At 51.7% G+C, this 17,916-nt stretch overlaps 1 protein-coding gene across 2 annotated transcripts in view; it reads left to right on the forward strand.

The window, feature by feature from the left end:
• FAM83A (family with sequence similarity 83 member A) overlaps positions 1-9,151 on the forward strand; it is a 33,952-nt gene extending 24,801 nt beyond the window's left edge. The window contains exons 5-6 of one of the 2 annotated variants that reach the window (XM_033202915.1): positions 6,203-6,462; positions 8,506-9,151. In XM_033202915.1, the coding sequence (XP_033058806.1) occupies positions 6,203-6,462; positions 8,506-8,585 (340 nt within the window). In that variant the 3' untranslated portion in view covers positions 8,586-9,151. Of the gene's footprint in view, positions 1-6,202; positions 7,891-8,505 lie in introns of those variants that run through there. The other variant, XM_033202914.1, reaches the window with a different exon arrangement.
• The last annotated feature ends 8,765 nt before the right edge of the window (positions 9,152-17,916 follow it).

The following is a 17,916-nucleotide window of genomic DNA, read 5'->3' on the forward strand; positions in this document are numbered from 1 at the left end:
GGATTTAGGCACAGAAAGGGGAGGCAATTGACCCAGGGTCACCAGCTTCCTTGACTAAGGTCACTGGCTCTCCAATCCCTGTGAAGCTGGGGGCTGGGCTGGTTAGCCAGATGTGCAGCCCAGGAGGAAGGTGGCTGTAGCCTGAATACATTGCAGGGCCATTTGTGTTTACTGTCATTCCTGAGGGTTGTGGAGGAGCCAGCTCCTGGAGGGAGCACAGGACACCAACAGTGATTTTGCCCTTGACATTCAAAGGTGATCTGCTTACTAGCCTTTCAGGGGATCATCTTCCCCAGGACCTGTCTCCCCTTAGAGTTGTTTCCAGTAAAAACAAACAAACAAACAAAAAACGGAAGAGGCAGGCCCTTTATCCCTTTCTTTTAGCCCAGCTACCTGGGGCTTCAGATATTTTGGCCCCTCCTTCTGGTTGTATATGGTTCTCCCAAACTGAAGAGCCCTGCTTCCTCCGCTGAGGCTAGAGGGCTGACGTTGTGCATTTCAACACTGAAGGGCTGGTTGAGGGTCTGACCCCAGCATAGGTGCCATGCCAGTGCCATCAAGAAAAATTGCCGAGTGGCCAGAGGGGATTTGTGTGTGTGCTCTGAGATCAGCAGGAGCTAAGGAAGTGCTCTGGGGTCAGCTGAGAGGGAGCCACCACTTCTGCCTGGCAGGTCCAGGAGGTCGGTGCCATTGGCTGCAGTTGGGTCTTGAAGGATGAGAATGATTTCAGGAGGTGGGGAGGAGGCAGGCAAAACTGGGCATTGGGAACGGCACAGAGAACAACAACAGCAGGGCATCATCCTGGCTTCTATCTGGCCTCCTGCCCTGCCCCCACTGCCACCCATGGGTTCTCTCTCCCAGGAACAGAAACACAAACCAGATGAAACCACTTTAAAATCCTTCAATACTCGCCACTCCTCCTAGGAAGAAGAAAACAAAAAAAAAACTACATCCTTACCAGGGCCTCTATCTCAGTAGGATGCCCCCACCCCCCATGGGGTTGGAGCCACACTGGCCGCCTCCTGGGTCTTTCGTGCTCTTTCAAGTCTCAGGGCCTTTGCACTTGCTGTTCATGCCCTCCGTCGGAGAGCTCATTCCTGCTGTCTCTATCTTACTAACTCCTCATCTTGCAGGTGGCAGCTTCCAGATCATTGCCTCAGAGACCTCTGATCACCCCCTCCCGAGCCCTCTTATCCTCCATGGCTTCACTCCCCTCATTATTTGGAATTATTTATTTGTGAACTTGATTAGCCAAGATTATAAACAACATGAGGTCAGGGACTGGACTGGGTATGTTTTCTTCTCTGTTGCTTTCCTGGCATGAAGTATAGTAAATACGGCATCTGATGCATTATACATGGCCACAAATATTTGTTGAATGAATGAATAAAAGCACCTTGGGTTCTGAGCATTCAGTGTCCTGAAAGAATACAGGTTTTCAAATTGTGCCTCACCATCCATTAGTGGGGTGTGAAATCAATTTAGTAGATGATGTCTAGCATTTTTTTTAAATGACACAGAATAGAATAAAAATAATCAGAGCACACTGAGGTAAAGGATGTTCTGGAAATTATTGTGTGGTTATGTACTTGTAGGTCATGATGTAAAATGTGCTTTTCCAAGAATAGCCAAGATAAATCCAAAGAAGAAAAACAAGCAGGGAGAACTTGCCCTACCAGAGTTCAGGACTTGTCATGAAACTGTGGTAATCAAGACAATGTGGCATTGGAAGAGGGACAAATTGACACACAGAACAGAAAGCTCAGGCACAGACTCACACATGACAGAGCATGTCAGAGCAGTGGGGAAAGGAGGAAGTGGAAAAAATAACCCCCCCCATATGTAAAACGGGATTACTACCTACCTCGCATGCATTTGTTTGCAAATCAACTTGCAATTGATGAAAAGAATTTGAATGTTGAAAATAAACTTTAAAACTCTTAGTAGATTTCTTAAAAAAAAAACATAGACACATTAAAAAAAAAAAAAGCATTGACCACAAAAGTTTGTTTAATCTGACTATATTACAATTAAGAATGTTGGTTCATTGACATCTTGGCTGGGCGCAGTGGTTCACCTCTGTAATCCCAGCACTTTGGGAGGCTGAGGCAGGCGGATCACCTGAGGTCAAGAGTTCAAGACCAGCCTAGCCAACATGCTGAAACTCCGTCTCTACTAAAAACACGAAAATTAGCCGGGTGTGGGGGCAGGCGCCTGTAGTCCCAGCTACTCAGGAGGCCAAGGCAGGAGAATCACTTGAACCCGGGAGGCAGAGGATGCAGTGAGCCGAGATTGAGCCACTGCACTCCAGCCTGGGGGACAGAACGAGAAAAGGAAGGAAGGAAGGAGGGAGGGAGGGAGGAGAGGAGGGAGGGAAGGAAAGAAGGAGGGAGGGAGGGAGGAGAGGAGGGAGGGAAGGAAGGAAGGAAGGAAGGAAGGAAGGAAGGAAGGAAGGACGGACATCTTAAAGAAAGTGAAAAGTCAGTTACGAACTGGAAGCAGCTATTGAAGACGCACACGCCTGACAGAGATTAGTGCTGAGACTCACAAGGGCACAAGAGCACAGCAGAAAAGTGGGTGGGAGACGTAAGCAGGCATTTCACCAAGGAGACAACACATGGTTAAAAAACAAAAATAAAAACAAAAACAAAACAAAACAAAACAAAAACGTGTGGAAAGATGTGCAGCATCATGAGAGATCCGGAAAATGTGAGTCGAAGCTAGAATGAGTCCTCATTTCACACCTCTCCAACCAGCACAGAAATGAAAAAGACTGACCATACCAAATGGTGGATTTCAGGGATCTTTCACACACTGTTGATGGGATTGCAAACTGGGACAATGACTGTGGAAAGATCTTGGCCTTTTCTCCAAAAGCTGAATACTCACCTAGTTTAAAACCCACCAACTGTATTCCTAGGTATATTTCCACAAGAAGCTGGTCCACATGTATGGTAGAAGACATATAAGAATGTTCATGGCAGCGCTGTTCACAACAGAACCCAAATGCTTAGCAGGGGGAGGTGATGAATGCACCACAAGACAGCCATCAGTGCCATATTACACAACGATCAAAAATGAAGTACTGCAGGCCAGGCACAGTGGCTCACACCTGTAATCCCAGCGTTTTGGGAGGCCAAGGTGGGTGGATCACTTGAGGTCAGGAGTTCGAGACCAGCCTGGCCAACATGGCGAAACCCCGTCTCTACTAAAAATACAAAAATTAGCCATGGTGGCAGGTGCCTGTAATCCCAGTTACTTGGGAGGCTGAGGCATAAGAAGCGCTTGAACCCAGGAGGCAGAAGTTGCAGTGAGCCAAGATCGTGCCACTGCACTCCAGCCTGGGCAACAAGAGTGAAACTCCATCTCAAAAAAAAAAAAATTTAAAAAACCAAAAGACAAAAAAAATTCTTTAATTATGGAAAAATGAAAGCAAGGGTGCTATAATCACAGGATTCATGACATGCTGAGTTCTAGTTCAGGGGTCCTGGGAAAGGGATGCAAGGACGGACGCTATGGCTAGATGTGGACTATCCTCAAGATGCTACCTTGGCCAGGTGTGGTGGCTCATGCCTGTAATCCCAGCACTTTGGGAGGCCAAGCAGGGAGGATCACTTGAAGCCGGGAGTTCAAGACCAGTCTGGGCAACATAGCAAGACCCCCATCTCTGCCAAAAAAAAATTTTTAAGAGAAAAAAAGTTTTTAAAAAGATGTGACCTTTTCTTTTAGGTAGTGGGTTCATAAGTGCTTACTATATTACTTAAAATCACCAATTAAATAGCTAAATAAGTGAAAATGGGTGATGAATAGACCAATGAGTAGAGTTTGGTCATGAGCCAAAGATGATTAAATGAATGCTATGTACTTATGGGCCAAATAACAATAGAAATAAAATGTATTTCTGCTCATGGGCTGTGATCAAAAGTATAAAAGCTAAAGCATGGCCAGGCACAGTGGCTCACACCTGTAATCCCAGCACTTTGGCAGGCTGAGGCAAGTGGATCATGAGGTCAGGAGTTCAAGGCCAGGCTGGCCAAGATGGTGAAACCCTGTCTCTACTAAAAATACAAAAATTAGCCAGGCATGGTGGTGGGCATCTGTAATCCCAGCTACTCTAGAGGTTGAGGCAGAGAATTGCTTGAACCCGGGAGGCAGAGGTTACAGTGAGCTGAGATCATGCCACTGCACTCCAGCCTGGGCGACAGAGGGAGATTCTGTCTCAAAAACAAAAAAAAAGCAAAAAAAAAAAGCTAAAGTACGAGATGCCCGGGTGTGTAGGTGTGAGGGGGCTCTGGCACCGGACACAGTGCAATCGGGGACACAGGTGCTGGAGACCTGAGGAGTTGCCAGGACGTCTTTGGACTTGTTCTTTGGACTTGTTCTGTTGAGCAAAGCAGCAGCTATGTTGCCCCATGTAGCCTGATTTAGACAACACAAGGCGACTGGCTTCTGAGTGTAGCGCTGCCCTTTGTCCCTGCGCTTGCCTTCTGTCCTGTGGCGGCGCTGGCCCTTGGCTCGGCATCAGCCGCTCACCTCTCTGGGGGTGTGGGTGGTTCCCTGCGTGAGGTGAGATTTAAACAAAGCCTCATTGCTGTTCCCAGGATTATCCGAGCCTTGTGCGGCCCCGCCCTGCCTCACAGAGCAGGCAACTCCCAACCCCAGGCTGAGGCCAGGCCTTTGGGTGGCAAGACAGGTGGGCTAGGGGCTGGGGGCTGCGACCCCATCCTTGGTGGGCCCGTTTCTGCTCAGCTCTGGCGCTGTCCTGGCTCGGCGACCATCGACCATTCCCCCGACCATGCCTCTCCCCTTGCTTCAAGTTCACCTGTGCAGGAGCCCAGGATCCTCTAGCCTGGTGCTCTTGGGAGATCTATGCTGTTACCAGAGTTTCAAGCATTGCGTGGGGTGGGGGTGGGGGGGGACGAAAGGAGTTTTCCATCGGAAACAGAAAAGATTTTGGGTTAAATCTGGGAATCAGGCTGGGCGCGGTGGCTCACGTCTGTAATTTCAGCACTTCGGGAGGCCGAGGCGGGCGGATCACGAGGTCAGGAGTTCGAGACCAACCTAGGCAACATGGTGAACCCCTGCTTCTACCAAAAATACAAAAATTAGCTGGGCGTGGTGGCGGGCACCTGTAATCCCAGCTATTCGGGTGGTTTAGGCGGGATAATCGTTTGAACCCGGGACGCGGAGGTTGCGGTGGGACGAGATCGTGCCATTGCACTCCAGCCTGGGTGACAGAGCGAGACTATCTCAAAAAAAAAAAAAAAAAAAAAACAAATCTGGTATACAAAGTATATACAGAGTAATAACTGCCTTAGGCATTTGGTTTTTCCCTAAAACCTGTAAGTGGTGGCCCCAGGCCTCTCCTTGAGGGTGTCTCCCCACCCCCCCCATCCCCTCCACCCCGTGTCTCCGGGGGACGCACGCGCTCCTCCTCTGCTCATCCCAGCTGGGTCCCTGTGCCGGAAAATGGAGCCGAATCCTCTTTCAGGAATGCTTTAGATTTTCATGAAAACACAGCCCGGCTTCCCAAGAACAGCTGCCCTTTGCAGGGGCTTTCCCGACCCCTGTGTGGTTAAAGGAGCTGGCGCTCCACATTCCACAGGTGGAGACGAGAAGGCCCCGGCTGCTGGGTGACTCCCCTGAGCGCAGAGTCCGGGAGCCTGGGACTCAGCCCCCTTCTGCCTCCTCAGGAAGCCTCTAAGGGGCTGCAATGTGAGCACCAGGAGGGAGCCTTGAGGCCAGGGATTCGCTCTGGCATCTTAATTATTCACCTGCAAACACATTCTGGCCCCTGAGCCTCAGTTTGTCGTCTGTAAGCGTTGCAATGTCTCCCTCCCAGGGTTTCTGCCTGGATGAAACAAGCCTGCCAGGAGGGGAGGGTGGGCATGGGGGTTGGTCCCCTTCCGTCCCTGCCCCGGGGGTCTACTAAACTCCCAGACTGGTCACCCAGGAGGGTCTTGGGGCCTGGGCCTGCGAAGCCTCCTATCTGTCCTCCTCTTCCTCCCCTCCTCTCCTCCTCTTCCTCCTCTTCTCTCTTCACCCCTTCCCCTTCCCCCTCCCCTCCTCCTCCTCCTCTTCCCCTCCCACATCCCTCTCCCTCCTTCTCTTTCCTCCACCTCCTCCCTCCCTTCCCCTCCTCCTCCGTTTCCCCTCCCCTCCTCCCCCTCCTCCTCCCTCACTGTCTCCTCTTCCCCTCCAGCTTCACCTGGCTCTGCGGACACGTGCACCGGAACATCCTCTCCAAGTTCACAGGCCAGGCGGTGGAGCCGTTTGACGAGGAGTTCCGCCACCTCTACGCCTCCTCCAAGCCCGTGATGGGCCTGAAGTCCCCGCGGCTGGTCGCCCCCGTCCCAACCGCAGCAGCCCCCGCCAATGGTCGCCTCAGCAGCAGCAGCGGCTCCGCCAGTGACCGCACGTCCTCCAACCCCTTCAGCGGCCTCTCGGCTGGCAGCCACCCCCGCACCCGAAGTGTGTCAGCGTCTTCGGGGCCCGGCAGCCCCGCGGCCCCACACCCGCCTCCACCGCCCCGGTTCCAGCCCCACCACGGCCCTTGGGGAGCCCCGAGTCCCCAGGCCCACTTCTCCCCGCGGCCCCACGACGGCCTGCCCGCCGCCGTCTACAGCAACCTGGGGGCCTACAGGCCCACTCGGCTGCAGCTGGAGCAGCTGGGCCTGGTGCCGAGGCTGACTCCCACCTGGAGGCCCTTCCTGCAGGCCTCCCCTCACTTCTGAAGGTCCCTTCCCCTGCTGCCCTCCGCAGGCCCAGGGCTGGGCACTCCCTGGGGCCCAAAGACACACCACAAGGCGAGTGGCGTTGAGCCACTTCCCTTTGAAAAGACACTCACAGTCATTGCCATGGTTCAGTGTTCCCAGGCCCCAGGCCATCCACTTGCTGGCCCCCACCAGTCCTTGAGTTCCCTGCTTTAGTTTGACCTGTGCAGCACATTCCAGAAGGTTCCAGGGAGGTTGTGGGGCAGCTAGAGGACAAAATCATGAAAACGGAGCCCCTGTCTTTCAGAGATCATCCAGGGCTTTAATATTAATGGCCCTCTAAACTCTGTAAGAAGCGTGAAATGCAGCCCAAGTTTTACACATGGGTAATCGGAGGCACTGAGAGGTAGATGGTAGGTTGGTACTTCTGGTTCCCAGTGCCTAGGAATGGTCCACTCCCAAGAGATTCAGGAAAGAAAGACTGAGGAGAAGGTGTGGGAACGTTCTGGATGTTTTGGGAAAGTTAGGCGAACTCCTCCTCCTAGGAAAGGCTAATACTAGGGTATCCCTGGGCCTGATGAGTTAGGAGTGAGGCCCCGGAACCCCTGTCTGTGAGCTGTATGGGGGACCATGTGAAGCTGTAGCCACCAGGGATGGAGCTAGTTGAGGAGTCTGGGGGGTCCAGTGGGACAAGACAGTTTAGTAGACTCAGATTCTTGCTTCAAAGAGCCTTGGGCTGGCTTGGAGGTCCCTGGAGTCTAGGCTGGACCTAGGAGCTTGAGTTGTCAGGGGCCAGGACTGGCCCCACCGCAGTGCCCAGGCCAGTCTTGAGCAGCGGGGAGGGCTCAGCTGTCCCCAGATCCAGGTGCCTCTGACCAGCCTGGTCACCTCCTGAGGAATAAATGCTGAACCTCACAAACCCCATCATCCATTCCTTCTCAATTCACAGTGCCCATCTTTGTTCCTGTGGTGGTACTAGGTCCTAAGGGCACAGCCTAGCTGAGTGCAAATAAATATAGGATGCTTAGAAAGCATAAAGGAGGGGCCAGGCCTGGTGGCTCATGCCTGTAATCCCAGAACTTTGGGAGACCAAGATGGATGGATTACCTGAGGTCAGGTGGATTACCTGGTCTCGAGACCAGCCTGAACCAATATAGTGATACCCCATCTCTACTAAAAATACAAAAATTAGCTGGGCATAGTGGCATGCGCCTGTAGTCCCCCCTACTCAGGAGGCTGAGACAGAAGAATTGCTTGAACCCAGGAAGTGGAGGTTGCAATGAGCTGAGATTGTGCCACTGCACTCCAGCCTGGGCAACAAAGCACGACTCCATCACAGGGGGAAAAAAAAAAGAGAGAGCATAGAGGAGGGGTGGCCAGCCCTGTGGTGGGTGGGACATCAGGGACACTTCCCAGAGAAAGTAACAGTTAACCCTGCACCTTAGGTGTGATAGTGGGGTCAGTGGTATGTGATCCAGGCTGGGCAGCCAGAGGGAAGCAGGTGCCAACTCCACATACTTCTCCTGTTTCTAGGCCCTCTCCTTTGTTAGTTTTCGGCTGGGAAGCTCGGCCTTTGCTGTGGAGGGCCGAGAGCGCAGCACTCTTCCCCCTGGTGGCCTCTGACCCCTGATGGCTTGTGGCATCCTCCCCAGTCCCCTCTGCCCATCCATCCCTCTGTTCCAATTCTCCACTGCTCCCAGCACGGTCAGGGGCATCTTGGCTTCCAGTTTCTTTTATTATTATTATTATTATTAATTATTGTATTCCTGTCCTTCACTTTTCTTCTCCTTAGTTCCTGAAAGTAAACAAAACAAAACAAAAACAAAGCAACAGCGCTTTGGTTCCTGGTGGCTTTCTGAACTCCAGCTCTGACCCTGTGGTTTCACAGCTGACGGCTGAGATGACGTTAGAATGGCCGGGCCCAGCTGAGCATTCCAAATTGGATTTCACCATCTGCTGAGAAAGTTTCAGGAAGGCAAAGCTTGCCAGGTCATAGAAGCTCCCAAGCCCAGCTTTCCAAAGGCCTCAGCCTGTGCCTGTGTGGAGCTCAGTCCTGGGAGATAGGGGAGAACCTGCAGGCAGGAACAACCCCCCTACTCCTGACCACCCTCCATCAGCAGTCTCCCCTCCGTGGTTGTCTTTGTTGACAAAGATGCAGTTTCTCCTCTCCTGGGCACCTGTAACGTGTGATGCGCTGCCTGCTGGGAGGTTAGGTCGGGGCTGCCCTGGCGAGTGGAGCATGAGCAGAACGGCTGAGGGTCACTTCCAGGCAGAAGCTTTGAGAGCCTGGGTACAGGTTGCCACATAGAAGCAGCTCTCCAGTTGAAGCCCTCCTCTGCCAGCCTGGGGTCCTAAGCGATGAGCAGAATCCCCACTCCCACCCACTAACCCGCAATGGATATGTAGTGAGCAAGAAATAAACCTTTGTTGTTTAAGCCGCTGAGATTCGGGGGTTGTTTCTTCCTGCACCATGATCTAGCTTTGCCCGAGTGATACAGCCTCTGAGATCCCCCAACTCCAGGCTGGGCCATTGCTCTGGATTCCCGAGACCCCCCACCACACACGCTGTTTCCAACAGAGGATTGGGGTGGTTTTACACACCTGGCAATTGTACATCTGAAAGCCAGAACAAGTCTTTACCCAACTTTCAAATCCTACAAAACCGGGTCACGTTCCATCTTTAATTCTGCTCTGGCTTATAATCACACCTGTACCTCCCTCGCTGGGGCCTGCTTGCTAGAGTGTCACTCTGTGTCTTTAAACATATGGAGTCTCTACTACACTGTGAATTTCAACTACAGTGTGAATTTCAGCAGCCGCAGCTTAGCATCTCCCATGTGCCAGGCACCGTGTCAGCTCCGGGACGCGCATCTATCAGCCTCAAAGAACTCCCAGGGCACAGAGAGGACTGGGAGGGACCTGCATGTGAACAGCCACCATGAAGAACATGAGAGAATGAAAGAAACACTATGATCTTCATGTCCTGGGGTACCTCACCTAGGGTCAAACGCATCCCCCAAACCAGGGACTTAGAATCACAGGACCTGTCTACAGGACTGTCAGCCAGCACGGACTGAGGTGTGAGCTGCTAATGATCAACCCTGCTCCTCAGAGCCCCTCTCTCCTAGGAAAGATCTGTTACCTGCACTTGGTCCTCATCAGATCCTGCTCTCCTGTCTCTCCATCTACATCATAGGAGCCCAGAGACCAAAGGTATCTCTCTGGACCCACAGGATGCCACAACGGTGCCACAGTCCAAGGGCACAGTCCTCCCTGGTTGAACACTGGTGAGGAGCTTTGCTCCCACAGGGGAGATGAATACTCAGATACCCCGAGACCACCTTCACTCTCTGCCCCTCCAGAATGCAGGGGAGGAAGGGCTGCCCCCATTCATTTAGTCTTCCTGCTGGCCCTGCTGGCCTGTCATGAGATGCCAAAGCACCTTCCAAATATTTCACTTATTTCTTTCCTTCTTTCTCTTTCTTTCCTTCCTTCCTTCCTTCCTTCCTTCCTTCCTTCCTTCCTTCCTTCCTTCCTTCTTCTTTCTTTCTTTCTTTCTTTCTTTCTTTTTCTTTCTTTCTTTCTCCTTTCTCTCTTTATTTTCCTTTTCTTTCTTTCTTTCTTTTTTTTTCCGAGACAGTGTTGCTCTGTCACCTAGGCTGGAGTGGCACGATCTCAGCTCACTGCAACCACTGCCTTCCAGGTTCAAGCGATTCTCCTGCCTGAGCCTCCCAAGTAGCTGGGATTACAGGCACCCACCACCACATGGGCTAATTTTTGTATTTTTTGTAGAGACAGGGTTTTGCCGTGTTGGCCAGGCTGGTCTCAAACTCCCGACCTCAGGTGATCCACCCACCTCAGCCTCCCAAGGTGCTGGGGTTACAGGCATGAGCCACCGCGTCCGGCCCAAATACTTCACTTTCTGAACCTGATCCAAGAAGCCGGTGGACACAGAGAAACCGTCACTCACTTTCCTAGCTTCCTCCTGAAGACTGTCTGTGTGTTGGAACAACTGCTATCAGAGGACGTAAATATCGCAGACACACATGCAAACAGAAACACAACCTCCTCTTGCTGCTATTCACTATATTTCGTTGACCCAGGCATTGCTTCCTAGGGCGCTCCATCCTTCTTTCCTCTGTAGTGTGTGGTGAAGGAGAACATGAAACCATGATGCAGCACACGGAGCGGATGGAGAGGCCCCGGCAGACGGCGGCGGCGGCACGCAGGGGAGGCTGAAGTCCACCATAGCTATGCTTGCCAAGGCCCCCTTCCCCTACTGTCCACTCCCTGAGTCAGGCAAGGATGCCCTTCACAAATTCACACGAAGACACTTTCTAGGCTAGTGGCCTTGACTTGAGAACAGAGATTTCCAGATTCTCCCACTGACATGGTGGTGAGTGAAGAATCGCCAAGCTCGTTGAGCCCTATCTTACCAGTCTCCCTGGAAAAATACAAGCAGGACTTTCCCTTGATTTTCAGGAACGTGGAGGAATAAGAAATGCAAACCCTGGAGGTAAGGAAGATGCCACCGACAAAGCACGCAAAGCAGCCCAGAGAAAAGGGAAGAGTAAAAAATTCCTCTGAGGAGTAAGAAAATTCCAACAGGGCCTTCCCTGTTTGTGTTTGGAAGGGCAGTGGGTTCCTAGGGCTGCTGGAACATAAACACCACACAATGGGCAGCTTCAACAACAGAAATGTATTCTCTCACAGTTCTGGAGGCTGGAAGTCCAAGACCAAGGTGTCCATAGAGCTAGATTCCTCTGTGGTCGCTCTCCTTGGCTCACAGTCTTTCTCCTTTCTTTTGCTGCCCCTTCACGTGGCCATCACTCTGTGTGCCTGTGCCCCTGGGGTCTCCCTGTGTCTCCGATTCCTCTTCTTATAAGGACACCAGTCAATTGGATTAAGAGTTTAAGGAGCTGTGCACAGATGCCAGGTGGACCTACGATGGTTAATTTCATGTTTCGACTTGGTTATGGAGCATCCAGATATTTGGACAAACATTCTTCTAGATGTTTCTGTGAGGGTGTTTCTGGATGATACTAACACCTGACTTTGTAGATGGAGTAAAACAGATTATCCTTCCTAATCTGGACGGGACTCATGCAGTGGTTTCCCTGCTGAATATCCTATTCCAAATCCTGGATTTGCAATTAAAAAAGGGGTATAGAGTCCTGGAAGTCTGGGCTTGGGGAGGCCAGCCTTGAGTTCCACTTCAAAGGGACCTGCAGTCATGTATTTCATCACAGTTGTGGCTTACAACGTGCCAGGGGAAAGAGAATAGTGCTGGCACTCAGCTCACATGAAGGTATCTGGAGCCTCACTGCCTCTGGGGTTTGCACTGCCCTGATCTGTGATTTGTTGGACTGAGAGAGAATGATATGGAGCAGCGACAGGGGCCAGGGAAGGTCTGTATGAGGGGAGACATCCGTGCTGAGACCTGGAAGGGAGAAGGAGCCAGCCACACAAAAGGCAGGCAAGGCATGCCAACCAGAGGGCAGAGCCTTGGGGAAGAGCTTGGCTCTGTTCAACATGGAAAGGGAGCTGCCGAGAGTGACGCCCTTTCCACCAGTATGGATCCCCAAGGGCCTCTTCTAGGGTGTCTTGAGTTCACCTCCACCTTCCAGGTGAGCACTTATACCTGGGGCTCTCCCAGAAAACACATATTGCTTGAAGCTTAAAGGTAGTTTAACATTTAGAAAGTAAAATCAGATTTGCCATTTAAAGCATAGCCCAATACCAGCCATTCCCCTGTTCACAAGTTTTCCACCTGACTACAGCCAAGCTGCTCACCAGGGCATCAATGGGGCCTCGTGACTCAGCGCTGGCTCACCTGCCAGCCCCATTCCCTGCCACCTCCCTTCCTGCCACTCACCTGGCCCACCAACCTCCACTTCCTCTCTGCCTTTGCTCTCCTCATCCCTCAGCTGAGGACTCCGACACGGTACCTCTCATTCTCCACTGAGCCTGCTGCAAACCTTCCCCTCTCCAACTGAGGTCCAACTCAGGTGTTACCTCCTTCCTGAAGCTTCTTTGAGAGCCCTAGCCCTTGTCTGCATGCTGCACTATCCAGGCCTCCCTCCCTCCTACCCCCTTTTAAGTTCCACTTCTGGCGGGGCGTGGTGGCTCACACCTATAATCCCAGCATTTTTGGGAGGCCGAGGCAGGCGGATCACCTGAGGTCAGGAGTTCGAGACCAGCCTGGCCAACATGGTGAAACCCCATCTCTACGAAAAATACAAAAATTAGCCCGGCGTGGTGGTAGGTGCCTGTAATCCCAGGTACTTGGGAGTCTGAGGCAGGAGAATTGCTTGAACCTGGGAGACAGAGGTTGCAGTGAGCCGAGACCACACCATTGAACTCCAGCCTGGGCAACAAGAGCAAAACTCCATCTCAAAAACAAAACAAAACAAAAAAACAGTTCCACTTCTGTGGATGTCCTGAACCTCTAGTAGATGGGAGCTGCCTAAAAGCTGGTGTGGCCTCTGATCTTTGATATTGCCTACGATAATGCTAAATCAAGGTTTACCATTAAGGCGATGAGTAAAAGTGTGTCATTTATAAAGAGCCTTCTGAGACACAGTGTTATTCTGAAGCCAAGGTTAAAAGGATTCAAGTGGCCCACATTAGGATTCCTGAGTTGCAAGGATTGGGTTACCTGGTGTGTTGGTTTCCTATTGCTGCTGTAAGAAATGACCACACGCACAGTGGCTTAGAGTAACACAACGTTTTCATCTACAGCTCTCTCATTCTGACTCCCAGATGGGTCTCACTGGGCTCAAATCAAGGTTTCTACAGGGCTGTGCTCTTTCCTGGACACACTATAGGAGAGAATGTTTCCTTGCCTTTTCTACCGAAATTTCTTGGCTCATAGCTCCTTCCTCCATCTTTAAGTTAGTGCCATAGCATCTTTCCGACTCTGATTCTCTCCGCCTCGACCTTCCATTTTTAAGGATCTCAGCGATGACATTGGGCCCACTTGGATAACGCAGGATAATCTCCCTATTTCAGTCAGCTGATTAGCAACCTCAATTCCCCTTTGCCATGTAACCTAATGTATTCATAGGTTCTGGGGATTAGGATGTGGGCACCTTTGGGAAGAGGACCTTCTTCTGCCGACCACACTCCAGGGTTCTCATGGAAGGCCTCAGGCCCTAGAGACCAGGAAGGGCCTGGAATCGGAAGTAGTAAAGCAGGCAGGGGTGGTGGCTCATACCTGTAATCCCAGCACTTTGGGACGCCAAGGCAGGCATATCACCTGAGGTCGGGAGTTCAAGACCAGCCTGACCAATGTGGAGAAACTCTGTCTCTACTAAAAATACACTATTAGCCAGGCATGGTGGTACGTGCTACTTGGGAGGCTGAGACAGGAGAATCACTTGATCCCGGGAGGCTGAGGTTGTGGTGAGCCGAGATCACGCCATTGCACTCCAGCCTGGGCAATAGGAGTGAAACTCTGTCTCAAAAAAGAAAAAGAAAAAAGAAAGTAGCAAAGCAGAGAACTGTCCCTCTGGCCCTTTGGGGCATCTCCTTCGTTTCGCTTCTCTGCAGACCTGCCCTGCCTATTCCTCAGTCACATTGGCAGAGCACAGCCACCCCCTGCTTTGGAGCTTGTTAGGGTCAGACCCATGAGAAGAATCATTTCTGAACCTCTGGGAGAGAATCTGAATGGCCAGGTAGAGCTTGGGTCAGGTACACCCCCCGACTCCCCCATCAGTTAAGGTCGTTAAGTGCAAACACGATTGCTAGGTACTCGCCCAGTGAAGGAGGGGCAGTTCCCAGGGAGGGGCAGGGGTGGTGGTTAGCTCAGAAAGTGGGCAGATGCAACACCAAAGCGCGAGGCGATGAAGCCACTCTGTGCAAAGGGGGGAGAAAAGGACAAGGAGGACAAATGCCTTTCCTCTCTCAACTTCTTTAGCAAAGTCTCCCGATGGACACATTTTGACTGGGAACATGGAACTGGAGCTGTCACTCTTCAGACTGTTCTTCTGCAGGTTGGGGGGCGGGGGGCATTCTCCTCAGCTTCTGACCCTACAGCACAGGGCCAGGCACGGAGAAAGCGAGCGTGCGTGGATGACTGAGTCCGACTTCACTGTGTGTGCAGCCACACTGGCAGAGTTCTGTGCTCTTCTGCACATCCCTCTCTGTTTGCTTGCTCATTGTTTTGTTGTTTTGATTAAGCCCCTGGAAAGCAGGGTGTAGACAGACTACCTAGATTCAAGTTCAAAAGCACTATAAAGCTGCCCTTTAAAACCATCTTTCAGGCTGGGTGCGGTGGCTCACGCCTCTAATCCCAGCACTTTGGGAGGCTGAGGTGGGTGGATCACGAGGTCAGGAGATCGAGACCATCCTGGCTAACATGGTGAAACCCCATCTCTACTAAAAATACAAAAAAATTAGCCGGGCGTGGTGGCGAGTGCCTGTAGTCCCAGCTACTCGGGAAGCTGAGGCAGGAGAATGGCGTGAACCGGGGAGGCGGAGCTTGCAGTGAGCCGAGATTGCGCCGCTGCACTCCAGCCTGGGTGACCAAGATTTTTTACCCAAGGTTTTCCTAAAAGGAAGCACATTTTTTGGAAACATGGTACTGTGCAGGGGACAGGGCCACCTCTGGCACTGGTAGTGGGGCTCGGTGGGACGGGCTGTGTGCTTGTGGCTTGCCATGCCTCAGACTGCCTCTGCAAGGGCCTGAGCTCCAGGAAGGCAGCAATGGCAGAAGCCACCACATGTCCACAGAGCTGAGCTCCACCACAGAAGGCAAACCGGAGACAGCACCCTAGAGCTTGTGATCTGGCCAGGAGGAATTATACAATAAATTAATTACAATTCCAATAAGCCCTTTGTTAAAAAAAAAAAAAAAAAAAAAAGAAAGCACAGGGCATCTGATGACATTTGAAGGGGAACGTGAGCCAGTCTGGGGATCGGGAACATCTTGTCTGAGAGTGACCTTTGGGTGGAGATCCATAGGAAAGGGACATTTAAGGCTGGGCTGGGGGATTGCAGGGGAGAATGTTCAAAGTGGAGGTGACTGGATGGGCAAAGGCTTGAGCAAGGGCAAGCTTGAGGAGTCCAAGAACAAGAGAGGAAACCAGGGTGAGTACAGTACCAAGGGGAGCAGAGCGAGCTGGGCTGGAGTGGGTCAGGGCCAGGCCATGTGGGGCCTCACAGGCCTCATGAAGGACTATGAGAATGATGTGCTGTTTGTTTTTATGAGATGGAGTCTCACTCTGTCACTCAGGCTGGAGTGCAGTGGTGTGATCTTGGCTCACTGCAACCTCCGCCTCCCAGGTTCAAGCAATTCTCTGCCTCAGCCTCCCGAGTAACTGGGATTACAGGCGCCTGCCACCATGCCCAGCTAATTTTTGTGTTTTTTTTTTTTTTTTTTTTTGAGGCGGAGTCTCACTCTGTCGCCCAGGCTGGAGTGCAGTGGCGCAATCTCGGCTCACTGCAAGCTCCGCCTCCCGGGTTCACGCCATTCTCCTGCCTCAGCCTCCCAAGTAGCTGGGACTACAGGCGCCCGCCACCTCGCCCGGCTAGTTTTTTGTATTTTTAGTAGAGACGGGGTTTCACCATGTTAGCCAGGATGGTCTCGATCTCCTGACCTCGTGATCCGCCCGTCTCGGCCTCCCAAAGTGCTGGGATTACAGGCTTGAGCCACCGCGCCCGGCCTTTTGTGTTTTTAGTAGAGACGGGGTTTCACCATCTTGGCTAGGCTGGTCTTGAACTCCTGACCTCGTGATCCACCCGCCTCGGCCTCCCAAAGTGCTGGGATTACAGGCATGAGCCACTGTGCCCAGCCAGGACTGTGAGAATGATCTTTCTAAGATCTCTCTGGCTCCAGTGTGAAGATGGTAGGAGTGTGAGAATATAAAGGACAAAAGATGGCTGGGCGCAGTGGCTCACACCTGTAATCCCAGCACTTTGGGAGACTGGGGCGGGCAGATCACCTGAGTCCAGGAGTTCAAGACCAGCCTGGCCAACATGGTAAAACTCCATCTCTACTAAAACTCAAAAATTAGCTGGGTGGGGTGGCGCAAGCCTGTAATCCCAGCTACTTGGGAGGCTGAGGCACGAGAATCCCTTGAACCCGGGAGGGGCAGGTTGTAGGCCAAGATCGTGCTATTGCACTCCAGCCTGGCTGACAGAGCAAGACTCTACCTCCAAAAAAAAAAAAAAAGAAGACTCTTATCAGCTCAGCTCAGACACCCAGCATAGATTCCTCTTGAGGAGCAAATGTTGAAGACAGGCCTTTTGAGAGTGGAAGAGGCAAGACATTTCCCTTAGGTCCCACCCCATGCACCTGGAGTGCAGTCACATCTGTGGCACACATTTGCTCACCTTCTAAGTGACTCACTCACTGTCGAAGGTAGTGATGTTGGAATTGGCAGGCCTGAAGGTTTTTCTTTAGTGTAATCATTGCTCAATTACCTTCACCATCTGTGCTGGAAATGATTGTGATGACTTTGTGTGATGACACCCCGAGATGCCCAGTATTCCTGGGTGTCCTTTCTCACCCTTTATTACAGCAGAGGCATCAGCGTTCAGGAGGCCAAGTTCTCACTTGCATCAACAGTGTCAACACATTGCTGCCAGGAAGGCGAGGTGGGGCGGAAGTGAGGTGTGAGCAGGATCTGTGAAGACCACTTGGGCATTCAGGATGGCGCAGAGAGCAGGTCTGGGAGGAAAGCCAGAAGATGAAACGCTCAAAGCACGGGCCAGGTTGGCAAGTGGGCTAGGATAGAGACCAGAAGCCGAGAGGGGTTAGGGGAAAAAATGGGGCCTTTCTAGGGAGGTCAGATGGACAGAAGGAAGAGGTTTAGCTACAGACACAAACAGACAGGGTGCTAGGACTGCCTCAGCACCGTATCACATCTGCAGGGTATTAACCTTTTGCACAAATTAAGATGCTGGCCAATTCATTCAGCAATTCTTCCAACAAATATTTAGTGAGATGCCAGATTATTCTGCCTTGGGGACACAAATATAAACAAAACAGTCATTGTCCCTGACTTTAAAAAATTTAGTCTATCGTGGCGAACCATCAGGCAAACATGGAATACAAAACACAAGAATAAGGGTCAGTATAGGAGTGAATGAGCAGTAAGGGAGCACAGAAGCGGGAAACCTGCCACCACTGGCAGGTCAGGAAGACTTCCAGGAAGCTGCACGTAAACCAGCCCTGAAAAATGAATGTGAATTAGCCATT

This window comes from Trachypithecus francoisi, unplaced genomic scaffold (genome assembly GCF_009764315.1).
Source record: "Trachypithecus francoisi isolate TF-2019V2 unplaced genomic scaffold, Tfra_2.0 Lachesis_group7, whole genome shotgun sequence".
Taxonomy (NCBI): domain Eukaryota; kingdom Metazoa; phylum Chordata; class Mammalia; order Primates; family Cercopithecidae; genus Trachypithecus; species Trachypithecus francoisi.